General features: G+C 39.6%; 1 protein-coding gene across 2 annotated transcripts; it reads left to right on the top strand.

The window, feature by feature from the left end:
* The first annotated feature begins 3,399 nt into the window (after positions 1-3,399).
* Positions 3,400-13,660, top strand: ache (acetylcholinesterase (Yt blood group)). 2 transcript variants are annotated; one of them, XM_081694742.1, is made up of 6 exons: positions 3,400-3,657; positions 6,486-6,527; positions 7,094-8,572; positions 8,739-8,931; positions 9,096-9,274; positions 10,625-13,660. In XM_081694742.1, the coding sequence occupies exons 3-6, from the start codon at positions 7,165-7,167 to the stop codon at positions 10,744-10,746; spliced, it is 1,902 nt and encodes a 633-aa protein (XP_081550868.1). In that variant the 5' UTR covers positions 3,400-3,657; positions 6,486-6,527; positions 7,094-7,164; the 3' UTR covers positions 10,747-13,660. The 2 variants fall into 2 exon arrangements, with proteins under 2 accessions (XP_081550868.1, XP_026871421.3); XM_027015620.3 differs by lacking the exon at positions 6,486-6,527 and having other exon boundaries at positions 3,401-3,657.
* The last annotated feature ends 781 nt before the right edge of the window (positions 13,661-14,441 follow it).

Raw genomic sequence — 14,441 nt, 5'->3', positions numbered from 1 at the left:
AATCTTACTTAGATAAACTATGTTGGCAGAACCTTTATAGATACTTCAGCAGCTATATTCTAGTACTGTGTCGTCATCATCATTACCTTGCATTACCTCAGTACCATTGTCAGTTACTCTGCTTTGAAGAAAGCATTTCATTCACCTTAAGATTTTTGTCACTTTGTCATTTGTCATTATCTGTTTCTGTGAACCTACAATTTATTTGATTTATGGTTAAATGAATGCACACAAGCACATTATTTTAATTCGTAATGCATGGAAAAAAGTTCATCTGTTAAATTTAATCAGGAAAAAACAAAACAAAACAGGATTTAGTCTGTTAGTATTGGTTGTGCCAGAAATATCACTCAACTTTATTGCTTTGTAATCTCTTTCTTATTAGAGGTATGAACTGAGATATGAACTATACACCCATATGGAAAAAAAAAAAAAAGGTTTTCAGTCAAAGAATTAAAAAATTATCTTCCATTGTTTTTCGTTCTTGTTCATGAAAAGAAATGAATGCAAATGAATAAATATTGGGTGAAGATAACTAGCTATCTAGTATGATAGTTTTAATATATAGATATAGACAGTTAATCAACTATGGGATCTGCTGGAACTCTGCCTTTTAGGCTTCAAAGCAGAACTGTTTAAGATTTCATACACCACTTATGGACTCTTTTTTTCAAAAGTTTATTAGACAGAATTTTTGTTTCCTCATTACACCATCAACAGTAAAACCTTATGCTTGGAAGGATAAAATATGACTGACAGCAAAGCAGTGTAGGTGTAATTAGCAAAAGAAAGTGTTAAGCATGTAAGCCTTAAGTAAAATAGGCTCTCCATTTTATTAGAAACATTTATTATAGAAATGACTTGAAATGTACTATAGTCCATATTATTATTATTAACTATTATTTATTCTCCCCCAGAACCCCCCTCATTGCAAGACTACGTTTCATTTGCTACCACATGGTGGCAGTGGGGCGTCGGTGGAATTTGAATAGTAGACAATCAACAGGCATATATAAACCAGCAAGAGGGTAAATTCTAACTATCATGAAGAGGGTACGCAATACTTTTCTTCAAAGCTAAACTTCATCAAGTAATATATTAATCAAATTGTTTGAATTGACTAATTATTTTATTTATATTTCCTGTTTAGCCAAGCATAATCACAGTTTTCTTTTTAATGTGTTTCTTCCATCCTATTTTGCATTACTGCTCCCTTGGAGAGAGTGAGTGAGGGAGTAAGAGAGAGTCAGAGAGATTGATGTGCCCACCAAATTACCAGTGGCCAGCAATTAGATAATAGCTTTGGATCAGCAAACTGGAGCTTTTATCGACCCTAATATAGATTACCCTGAGCAGGCTTTTTCCTCTCTTCTCTCTTTCTTTGTGCTTCTGTGTCCAGGTATACTTTCCCCCCCTCTCTCTATTCTTGGCTTGTACATATACTGACACTGCTTTTGCTGCTGATATAGCAGGAACTACAAAACGCAATAAGGAGAATTAAGGTCTTGCTTTGCATGAGGCAAAGAAAAAAAGTTAATTGTGTACTAGAAACAGCAAGTCTAGGTTCACAGAGACAAGCCTTTGATTACAGCATAGAAAAAGCTAAAGGTTAGTTAGTCTAATAGATTTTATAGCCAAACCATAAGTTCTTGCAGGCAATGCACACTTGTCAGCTCTCGTGCTTCCTGGGATTCTCACTATTCCAGATGCTTCACTTGACCTGGTCCATGTTACAATTTTTCCCATTTTGCCATTTTAGAACACATAGAAATGAGATGTCTTCTCCGTCAATATAACAGCTAATTATTTTTCACTTGGAAAATATTGTCTTGTATGAAAGCCAGATATTGAGTCTGCAGGTATTAAAGGGCTGCTAAATAATTTTAAACATTTTTGAGGATTTACTCACATGTGCTGTCACATTGATATCACAAACATACACTGTTGGAGAGTAATAGAAACTCTTTAGAATGCGTGGGGAATGGTCAAAATTCAATGGTCAAGCAATTAAGTTTAAGAAGCCAGACTGAAACATGCAATTTCATAATCTTCCAACCTTGTCCAAATATTTGTGATGACACTGAGAACACTGATTGCTTACAAAATATTTTTTTAAGCAGCAATGTAGAAAACAGGCATGTAGTTATTGACTAAAGCATGTAGTAATTGACTGAAGATGTCAGATTGTGTAGTCCTTTGTGCCTTTGTCTACATTTAATTATTTAATCACATCTACAGTCATATGCAGAGTCCTTTTTAGTTAAGGTTTAGGGAAAACTGGTCCAACGTGATGCATTCACATTTTATGGCATTTGCATAAACTATTTGCACGTAACTCTTTCAGCACACTATGATATGAGAAGTCTCTCTCTCCCTCAGCATCATGCATCTTTTCCAGCAGAATGAGTAATTAATTATTGTGATCAAATGATGAAGAATTAATTCTGGGTATGGAGAGTGGCACCATAAGTCAGAAAATGCAGAGACATATAATCAATGGCATCTGTATTTTCACTGCAGAGGTATTTGGGTGCATCCAAGCTGACTTGCATTTTGGCAGTTATAGTGTAAGAATCTGTAACTCTGACATTTTCACTCAACTACCACAAGCAGCATGCACAGCCATCAAGGCATGAATGCAACTCATGTAATAAACCAGGTTGTGTCATTTAAGCGTGCTTGGGACAGCAGAGCATGATGGTGTATTGCATTTGCATGCTCTGCGCTGCTGCTTTTGAAGTGGGATGCTTTATTAAGCTGATGTAACTAAAAGGGAGTTGATGAAATGCCTTGGCACCACTGGAAACGTTTATTAGCAGTGGGACAAACCCACTGGTGTCAGCTTCCTTCCCCCCTTTTCCTCTTTAGCAAGGATGTCTTTCTTGGTCTCCGTTTCTAACTCATGTACTTTTTGTTCCCTTTCTTACCATGTTAATGGTCATTTTATTTATAGTAGACCCACTGAAAGGGGCCTTGTAGATAGTAGTCCCTGCCGTGTGGTTCCACAAAAACAACACAAGAGCAGGTTAAAATATGTACGAATATTTGGTAAACATCATACGGCTGTAAAACGTTGTGTAGCTTTCTGTTTTGCTGCGAAATGAGTGAAATATTAGCCTTATGTCCATATTAGCCTTATGTTCCCGTTTCAAGATCTGCATTATCAAGCAAAGGAATAAATGAAGATGCGTGTTCTCCATACAGTACAATATTCTTTTTGGCGCCCGTAAAGATGAAACATTTTCAATGAAATTCAGAAAGCAGAGCAGCAGCACCTCACACACCCTGCAGGATAGTTTTCCCCATGCAGTGTGTGGATGAGAACAGTAGGGTGGTTCGTCTCGCGAGAGTTGTGTAGCCTTCTTTTTTTCTACTGTAAGATACTTATTATAAGCAGTGTCCCCCTATCGACACAGTAGTGCAATACGGCTCACAAGCTATATCCGTCACTGCGAGAGGGGCGAGATCAGCGTTAAAATCTGTCAGACGAGACAGTAATTCACTCCCCTGCGCTACCCTTGTCCTGTTGCCCTTCTCTGCATTACCCTCTTCAGCACGGCTATAATTCCGGATTTCTTCGTTCCCGGACAGGGAGAAGTGAGAAGAGCCCAGAGGGAGGAACTACATCCAAGCCGGTTCACCAACGGAAGTCTTCAGGTAGGCTGCTACAGTTTAATTCAATCACTTTAGCCCTTTGGTCAAGGTTTACAGTCACACAAGTTTTGTGCTTTGCCAGCCCTTGTAATCAAAAGTAAACACGGCCAGCAACACGAAAATGACAACAGTATAAACACTAGAGAAGCGAGCGTGTATTCTGAATTTGCTGTGTGTAGTGCGTCTTAACGCGCTGTCGCATGTTAGTTGGTGTTTAACCACATCTGCTACTAATGCAGGCATTTATGGATTTTCCAGCGATGCATGGTTGGTTACGATATAGGCGTGTTTTGAAAACAGTGACATACTGATTTTTTTCCTTGGACATAATTGCTAAAGGTTATTATTATTAGATTTATTATTAGACTACAATTTTAGAGAGCCTAATTTTAGTTGTTGAATGCGTTACAATATAGATGATTTTATCATTATTATTGTAGTAGTGGTTGTTGTTATTCACTAGATTTATATGGATAATTTGACATTTGCGAGTACATGGATTTCTTCAGGCTAAGTTGTCCGTTATGATGTGTCGCTTATAATTAAAGCTCACCATGAAACGAGGCATGGATAGCTGAGTCCATTCAGACGAAACGCCGACGTTCGTCTTTAAATAACTGGTATGCTAGTGTGTCGTTCTTGGAGAAAAGAAAACGACTGTGAAAATAAAGCACAGATCAAGTGATGGATGTACATGCGATCAGTGATTTCATTATGTGGTGCGATGGGATGGATGTAAGTAAATGTGCGGAAAAAGAGGGGCCAAATATACAACGACGCAGGCGCACACAGTCCCTACCTCCCTAAATTAAGCTTTGTTTACCTCCAGCACCTGTTTCGCATCTTTTCCAACCCATTTGGTCCTGAATTGCTTAATTAGAACTACACACGCTGCAGGGCTTTCTTAAAACCCGCTGAACCGTGGATTGTGAGCCAATTCTTTGATAATGTTCCCAACTTTCCGGTTGAAACATTAACATGAATTCTTACATTCATAGTAGGCTATACATTCGTTCACCCGTAGTTTCTTTTCAGGATTAATCCCCGTTTCTTTGAGAGAGTCGCTACTCAGACGTTATGCAACACAACCACGACTACAAGCTCATATAGTTAATTTAAAATGTCTATTTTATTTTCAAAAATAATTAGATTAGGAATCCAGTTGCTTTAGACAAGAACGCTTAGGCTACATATCGATATTCTGTACAGTATGTGTTAAGTCAAACAGCTCAATCAAAGTAATGACCCAACACTTTAGTTATTGCAGTCATGATTATAATAATAGCGTTTCCTTGTACTGCTGGTCTAATGACCGACTGGGCTCGTGTTCTTGTAAAACTGAGCGACTTCTGTGCCGATCGTCAAACTGTCAATAGGCCCTCAGTCACCAGGGTGGCCAACCGAATTTAGGGAAATTGTGATCCCATGATAGCCTGTTGCAGTTAATTTAGCACACGTCGTGAACTGGAAATGCTCAAATCTAAGAGTGCTTTCTGGAGACAAATTACACGTCTGTAAATTCATGGTCAGGACTGGTTTGTGCTTGAAATAATTATCCGCTAATACTGAAATGTTCTAGAAGAAAAACATCTTAGATATGTACTCATATTTTAGGGTGATAAAATAATGCCAAACGAGGCATAAATGTCACAGTCAAATGGGAGTATCAAGAGAAAGAGTGAGGTAGACACAGATAACATTCTGAGTGTGTAGATACTGTAAAGAGGATGCAGCAGACAGTGTGGGCTCTTAATTCCCATGGCAACTGTGCACACTATAAATCACTCTTGTACCTGAAACCAGCAGCGATGGAATAACATTGTACTAAAAGATTGTCTCAAGATAAGTGCTGCTTCTTCAGGGGAAAATGGGTTATGTTCCCTTGACAGTGAAAATGCACTGTGCAAGAATGAAAAAGAACCTAACCTGACAATGCAGATAGAAAAAGTAGCATGCCTGGGTTTTGCTTTCTTGCTGGCTAACAGGAGCCTCTTGCAACTTTAATTTCTAAATTACTGCATGTAAATTAGGTATTTAATTGCTGAACTGATTCTGATCTTTCTGAGTATAGTATTTTCCAGTAGAATATGAACCTGGTGTTAGACTATGTTTATTAACACAAATAGTTTACAGTATGTAATTGGGCACAGAGCTCGGTCAAAATATTTTTCACTGAGAGCCAGAAAGTGAAGCCACAACACAAGACTGTATTTTGGAAAGAAATGGGAAGATGGGGGGGGTGAAAGTAGGGACTGGGTAAGGATATGACAGTGGGCATGACGACATGTAATCCCAAGATGAAAGTGAATCCCCCTGTGAACTTCATGCACAGATTCCAGGGTCTAATTTGAGGCCAGCCAGCCTCTCCCGTGTCTAGACCCCATGCTTGTGCCCTCCCTTGCCCATGTTTCCGGCACGCAGCTGTTCTTTTCGATATTAATAACCCCATTGAGACACACTGACAGATACCCTGCATCTCAGGCCCATGGGCTCCACCACAATCCCTTTGGTGTAATGTCCTGTCTAATTCAAATCGGTCCAGGAAGTGGTTTTTTCCAAAAAAAAAAAAAAAAAAAAAAAAGGCAACGCTTTCAGGAGAGCAAATTGTCACCTGCCACAATAACTAAGATGTGTTATGAATTAAGAGTATAATAACATTTGTAAGAATAGAGTTTAAAAAAAAAAAAAAAAACTATAACAATGGCACTGCGGTATAAGGTAAATGTGGTGCAGAGTCTTTAGACTTTAGATCTATACTCATGTCACATTTTTTTTTGGAAATGTATAAATGTTTTCCAAAATATTTAAGATCTAACTTATGATTTTTGCAGATGACACAGATTTCCCCATGCAACCATTTGATTTATGTACAAGTAAGTCCTATACTAATGTAGAACACCACATATGCAGTGGGGGTGGAGGAACAGAAATAGCCCCCTTTCCACATACACAGCTGCAGGGAAATCATGCACCCTCTCCATAACCATGCCTCCAGAACTAATCCGGTCATCATGACAACCACACAACATGTAAAACATAAACAACCACCTCACAGGTATGTGAGGGTGTTAAGACTTTGGCAGATGAGCCCGATGTTACCTATCAAATACAAGCATTTTGGATGTTGGCTGCTGCCCTTATAATGTTGAGGAAAGTAACTGATGAGTCTAAATCATAAGCTTTTTGTGACTGGGGAAAAAGAATTCAATATTTGTGTATGATGTAAGCCATTGGGTCAGTCTGTCTTTGATGTTATCAATCTTGCTGAAAGACTTTGGTTTTGAATATTTTTTCACTATGTCTTTGATTTTCTCTATCCTATAGATTGTTAATCCACTTCAAACTTTTGATATTTTAAGTCATGGTGTATTTTTTGCACTGTTACTGTAGTTTTGTGTTGCTATATGGCTCTGATTTGGTGATAATTTTCTCTCCACAGATTATATTCTGATCTGAGCCTACAAAAAACTCCAAGCACCATAGCCAACTAACCAACAAACAGAAAACACCATGAAGATTTTAGATGCCCTCCTCTTCCCTGTGATCTTCATCATGTTTTTTATCCATCTTTCCATTGCCCAGACTGACCCTGAGCTCACAATAATGACCAGGTTAGGTCAAGTCCAGGGTACTCGCTTACCCGTCCCAGACCGAAGTCATGTGATTGCTTTCCTGGGTATTCCATTTGCAGAACCTCCCCTGGGAAAAATGCGTTTTAAGCCACCTGAGCCCAAAAAGCCATGGAATGACGTGTTTGATGCCAGGGATTACCCTAGTGCTTGCTACCAATATGTAGACACTTCATACCCTGGCTTTTCTGGCACTGAAATGTGGAACCCAAATAGGATGATGAGTGAGGATTGCCTGTATTTAAATGTCTGGGTTCCTGCTACCCCTCGGCCGCACAACCTCACTGTGATGGTCTGGATTTATGGCGGTGGCTTTTACAGTGGCTCCTCCTCACTGGATGTGTATGATGGCCGCTACCTTGCTCATTCAGAGAAGGTGGTGGTAGTATCTATGAACTATCGTGTGAGTGCTTTTGGGTTCCTTGCCCTTAATGGCTCTGCTGAAGCTCCTGGAAATGTGGGTTTGCTGGACCAGAGATTGGCACTCCAGTGGGTGCAGGATAACATTCATTTCTTTGGAGGCAACCCCAAGCAGGTGACTATTTTTGGGGAGAGTGCAGGTGCAGCCTCTGTGGGCATGCACCTACTGTCACCAGATAGTCGCCCAAAATTCACCCGTGCCATCTTGCAGAGTGGCGTGCCAAATGGCCCTTGGGCTACAGTCAGCTTTGATGAGGCCCGTAGGAGGGCCATTAAGCTGGGCCGACTGGTGGGCTGCCCTGACGGTAATGACACTGATCTGATTGACTGCCTGAGGAGCAAGCAACCACAGGATCTTATCGACCAAGAGTGGCTGGTGCTCCCATTCAGCGGCCTGTTTCGCTTTTCCTTTGTCCCTGTCATTGATGGTGTAGTGTTCCCTGACACTCCTGAAGCCATGCTTAATTCAGGCAACTTCAAGGATACTCAGATCCTTCTGGGTGTAAACCAGAATGAAGGGTCATATTTCTTGATTTATGGTGCACCAGGTTTTAGCAAGGACAATGAAAGCCTGATCACAAGGGAGGACTTCTTGCAAGGTGTAAAGATGAGTGTTCCCCATGCCAATGAGATTGGATTGGAAGCAGTAATCCTTCAGTACACAGACTGGATGGATGAGGATAACCCCATTAAGAACCGAGAAGCAATGGATGACATTGTGGGAGACCACAATGTTGTCTGCCCTCTGCAACATTTTGCAAAAATGTATGCGCAGTACAGCATTCTACAAGGCCAGACAGGAACAGCAAGTCAAGGGAATCTAGGCTGGGGCAACTCAGGATCAGCAAGCAACAGTGGCAATTCACAAGGTACACTAATTGGGAAGAGCACTGCAATGTCACACTGATTTGCAGTATAATAGTCTTCGTTCATGTCTTACTGAATTTAAATTATTTTCCTCCTTGAATATTTTTAACTGAAAATTGCTAAAACATGGAATAAAGTTTTATCCTTTCATTTGACGTGTGTTCACAGTTTCTGTATACCTCTACATGTTTGACCATCGAGCCTCTAATCTGGTCTGGCCTGAGTGGATGGGCGTGATTCATGGCTATGAGATTGAGTTTGTGTTTGGCCTGCCTTTGGAAAAAAGGCTCAATTACACACTAGAGGAGGAGAAGCTCAGCCGACGCATGATGAAATACTGGGCTAACTTCGCTCGCACAGGGTGAGAGACACAAATGAACTATATGAGTGTGTGTTTCTCAAAATGTATTCTCTTGAAGTGTGGATGCGAGGAACTGAATGTATTTTCTCTTTCGCTTCTGCTTGTATAATAATGCCATGAAAACACCACCTTCTTAATCTTTGCTGTTTTCTTTCCATGCCCAGAAACCCCAATATTAATGTTGATGGCTCCATAGATAGCCGACGGCGGTGGCCAGTCTTCACTTCTACAGAGCAGAAGCATGTGGGACTGAACACAGACTCTTTGAAGGTGTACAAGGGCCTGAAGTCACAGTTCTGTGCCCTTTGGAACAGATTTCTGCCTCGCCTACTCAACGTTACTGGTAATAGAATAGTTATTGAATTCATTAATGTTACTGATGTTGCAGTTTATATATCATGCCGTACCATTTCAGCATTATTTTGGAAAATGCACCATTTCCAAGTTTGTCACTAGAGACAACTGTCACAATGTCTGCCATTATGAAACTGACTCAGCAACGTATAATACTATATTGTCTTGTATATTTTGATTAAGATACAAAGATGAAATAACACTGATGAATTTGGACATGGAAACAGCTTTGAAATTTTAGAATGTTAAGCAATAGACAGAGAAAAGAGGTGTGTGGGAGTGTTCCAGAGATGCCTCACTAATATTTACTGCTGTTTACTGAAGGGAGAATAAGCAAAATGAATATGGTTTTATACCATAAAAAACCTGAGCTGAGTCCTTTGCCTATTCTTACATTCTACCTTGTGATTTTATCATATTCATCTCTCTATTTCATGTAAACAAGTTTGATTTTAGGTTGAAATGAACTAAGGTAAGTGATATATTAATGCTATCTATGTGGAAGATATTTTATTAAATACACAGGTGTTTTAGAATGTCTGCATAAAAAAGCAAACGGCTTGGGGAACACACGGTGCTAACCATACAGTGAATAAGCCCCTAGGCATTTTCACCCCTTGAGGAAATGCCTTGTTATTAGATGTGCATCTTGAATCCAAACACACTTTTCCAACTGGTGTTCTTGTACTGAACATGAACCAGAACATGAAACAACTGAACCCATACCCTGTTTTCTAGGGAATGAGATAGTTTTGCTACTTTGACCTGAGCTAATAAACTGTGGATGCCGCAAAAAGGTCTTTTTCGAAGGATGGGCTTTGAGGGCAGTGGTGTGCTGCTAAATAATTTATTTAATGTACGACTTAGACTCTGTGTTTACATTTCAAAGCACTCTGCAGACACATTTTCTGTTTCAGAGTTTCTGTTCCCTACTCCCTTTTCTTTCTGGTTCTTTTCTTTTGTTTTTTACTTTTTCCCCTCTGTCTCATTTGTGCCTCTTTTCTGTAAAAAAAAATCTGAGTTTTCTTTTTAAAGGCCTAGTTCAGAAATCACCACTATATCAAAACAACCCTGCAGGATGCGTTATGCATATAAAGTCTATAGTGTCACCAGTTTGAAGTATTATCAAAGATATAATTTTAAAAGGTAAAGTTAGAGCTTCAGCGACCGTCATCTTCGAGCTAATTTAATTCGCATACATTTTTATTAACTTTTTTTTTTTTCATTTTAACATTTTGTTTCTTTCTTTTTGGTTTGCAGTCCTAGAATGCTGCTGAGAATGAGATACAGTAAAATGACACTGTGGTTTCCCATGTGATTTTTCTTTCTGTTAACCCAGAGAACATTGACGATGCAGAGCGGCAGTGGAAGGCAGAGTTCCACCGATGGAGTTCCTACATGATGCACTGGAAGAGCCAGTTTGACCACTACAGCAAGCAGGAGCGGTGCACAAACCTCTAGAGGGAGGGAGGGAGGGAGGGAGGGAGAGAGGGGGGGAGGGAGAGAGCGAGAGAGAGAGAGAGCGAGCGAGAGAGAGAGCGAGTGAGTGAGTGAGTGAGTGAGTGAGTGAGTTCACATTCTCTTTGAGAGAGTGTTTGCAAGAAGATAAAAATGGAGAAAAGTGATGACCAAGGGATGACCATACTACTCCATAGTCTCCAGAGCCTATTGACAGAAGGTCAAAAGTTCTCTGGACTATAGTACATTTTGCCCACTATTTGAGTGACTTGGAGCAGGGCTAAGATTGGATTTGTGTATATTACACTTACATGCACTGTTGAATATCTTATCGCATTGCCTGTGAAACATATGCCTAGTGCTTAACTTTGTGTCATTTATTGTCTGGTTTGCTGTTAGCAGGTATATAAAAAGTGGGACATGTTAACTGCAGTGAGAGATTATTGAGCTTTATGGTCATCATGGAGGAAGCAGGAGAGAAAAGTGCGTTATTACCTCTGATAACTGTGTCCGTCAGTATAACTGACGCTATGAAACCCTCATTCAGTCTAGTCCTCAGGATCTCACATTTGTCTTTTTTCGCTTAAGGGTTTTTCCTTTCTTGATCTGTCAATCTGCTTAATTTACAATGGCTGCTTGACCATTTGTGCATTTGTCTGTGTCTTTCTCCTTTCTTTTAACCTGGATGTGTGCCACAGTGATCTTTTGTGTGCAGTTGTCTGCTGTTTTTCTGTGGGTCCAAATAAATTGATATCACATATAGGAACCATGAGCCATTTCAGTCCGTGGTCTGTGTGCTGTGCTGACTATGTACTGCATCAGTGAGTTTTTGTTGTGTTGTGCAGGAATGTGTTTGTGTGTGTATGGGTGTAAGTGATTTCAGATTGTTTTGCTGATATGTAAAAATGTTTTGGGGTTTTTTTTCACTTTGATCACTACACTGATTGCATGCACCTTGGTGCTTACAGCATGGTCCTATTCTATTTGCGTTTGTGAGTGTGCTCAAGGTAAAGCGTGCATGCGTGAGTGTGTGCATGAGTGAATGTGTGCATGAGTGAATGTGTGTGTGTGTGTGTGTGTGTGTGTACGCACGCCTGCATAAATGCACACTCTATTTAGCGCCAAAATGGGTCAGTGATCACCTGCATGTCTTGTCTATATGTAGCACACCACTCGTGAATGTCACCTCTATCATTCTATTTGCCTAGGCACTGTGTGTGTGTGTGTGTGTCTGCGTGCATGTGTCCGTGCACGTCCTAAATAGAGAGCTCTGTGAATACTATGTGATATCTGTGTGCCAAAGAGTCAATAGCCTTTTTCCCTGCTGGCTCCCCCTCTCAGTGGGGGAAAGAATTTTCATTATGGTAATGGAAGAAGTGTAATTTAGTTAGTGCTTGTTTGAAGTGACAGCCTGCTGTGTCAGCCATCTTAACTCCAGACCCACCATCACTCACTTGATGAAGGAAAGTAGAGTGTGTTCAGAAGGGAGAGTTCAAAAAATAGAAGACAAATTTGCAAGAGCCACTTGTACAAGACGTTTGTCTATATTAATTCTAATATCTTAGCATGTATTTTTTTCCTTTAAGTACTTTTGTTGCATGCTTGCACCAAGTATCAAATGAAAAGAATTATGTAGAGTGTTTTTAGTTTTATATTAGATAATTTTTTTTTATTCTCGTGTACGGTATTTATTACATTTGGGACTGCTTTTTGGTCAGATATTATTTGCTCATGATTTGAATGTATAATTTTTCTTTATGCATTGTTGTTCTTTCTTGTCACTCTCTCTCCCTGTTTATAAATGTACATGTGACCGCATCTTTCTGAGAGTCACATCACTGATTTACCTGCACATTAGCTCAGTATTATTTATTTCTCCTTTGGTTAACACTGTGGAAGGGACATTGATCAGTGTTGTAATTGGACAGTGGGTCCTCCAGCAAGTAATATGGTTGGTCATCAGACATGTAATCTCCCTATTTGTCTCGAGTAGGGTATTTAAGCTTTAAAAGATGTTATTTAAAAAGAAATGAATAATAAAAGTACTGTCTTAAATTATTGAGGTATAAATATTTGAGTAGAACAGACAAGTGATAGTACTGCATGTGTCTACAGTATGGCTGTGTACATGTGTTTTGTCTGTGGGTCTGAGTGACAGCTGCACTTGCAACTTATTCAATGAAAGGTTGTCCTTATCTCCTTTGTCCAATGGAAACTCCTGTGCATGCCCAAGTCTCCTCCCCCACTGTATTCTGTACTCAAAATATTTGACTGTTATCCATTGTAACAATATGCCAGTGCTGATGTATATTATAAGACATTTATAGCATTTTAAGCATTATTAATAGCCCTGAGATTGATGTTAGCAATAAGAGGATATACTTGCAATGGGATATATTTAATAATTAAATGCATCAGTGTTTATTTAATGACAACAACCTGATTGGAAACAGTCGTGAATATTATACTGAGGAGGATGGCAATTGGTATTATCACTGAATGTAAATCACTAAATCAATACATATATAACAAAGCAATATAGATGATTTATTTGATATGATTTATTTCACTGACCGGTACTTTGAAATGGGTTTAAACATTTATGGACTGCAGCCATGACTGCAGACTTTTCTTTCAGAAACAGTAACCAGTGTGAACACTTTGCCTAGCAATGATTTATATTGATTCTTTTCCCTGCAAAAAATTGGCAGGTATATTGACAGGCTGTTGGGGTTTTTTTTGTGCTTTCATTGTTGTTATTCATTATGGTCCCAATACTGGCTGCTGTAACAAACTTATGCCAATGCACAGCGTAGAGACAGCACTGTGCTACTACTCTGCATGGTATGTCCCAGCCCCCTCAGGGCACTGTATCTGAAATCCTCCAACAAAACCTCATTAAACACACTGACTGAAATAGATGTGTGCCTGTGTCATATTTGCCTACAAGATCAAACCAAACTAATCAAAAGTCTGAATATGAATCTGAGTTTCAGCAAAACTGATGTTGAAAGAACACCGTGTAAATATGAGGACCTAGCTCCACATCAACCTTACTCGGGAACCTGATGAAATTTGACAGGGCTATTTTCTGATGCATCTGGTTTACTTCAACAGATGAGTTAAAAGCTGATGGCCATGTTCCCACAGTCACAGGCATGGTGTATTGGTGAACATGTGCTGTACAGCTGTGTTACTGAGATGGCTAGACCAATCTAATCAACAAAGCACTGCTCTAGATCCAATCTTATGTTCCTGGCATTAATTAGTTGCAGTGGCAATGGGCATGTTGTGGTTTAAGATAAAAGCTTGAATCCACACTAAGACCACAGACCTAGATGGGCTTTAATTGACCGTGTGACTGCAAATTCTGCTGATGCACTCAAGCAATTTAAGAAGTGACTGCTATACCCATTTCTACATAAGGTGGATCCATTTGCTAATCAGTCACACCTGGATTCTGTGTAGTTTCACTGAGGAATGGAATCAAGTGACCCTGACTGTTTGCACACACAATGTGCCAAATTAGAAAGCAGTATAATCCACTTTATTTAAAGACTGCAATCTTAAATCAAAACAATAAAAAATTATTTTCTTTGAAACACAATCAGCATCTTCCATAGTCCATTGCAGTCACTATCTATCTGGGCAATATGTCCATCTGGAGTGTGAGTTTGATGCCTGCACCAGATGCAGCT

Source organism: Electrophorus electricus, chromosome 13 (assembly GCF_041902795.1).
Source record: "Electrophorus electricus isolate QZ-2024a chromosome 13, ASM4190279v1, whole genome shotgun sequence".
Lineage (NCBI taxonomy): Eukaryota > Metazoa > Chordata > Actinopteri > Gymnotiformes > Gymnotidae > Electrophorus > Electrophorus electricus.
The sequence above is the reverse complement of the archived record's forward strand: the minus strand, read 5'-3'. Positions and strand labels throughout refer to the sequence as shown.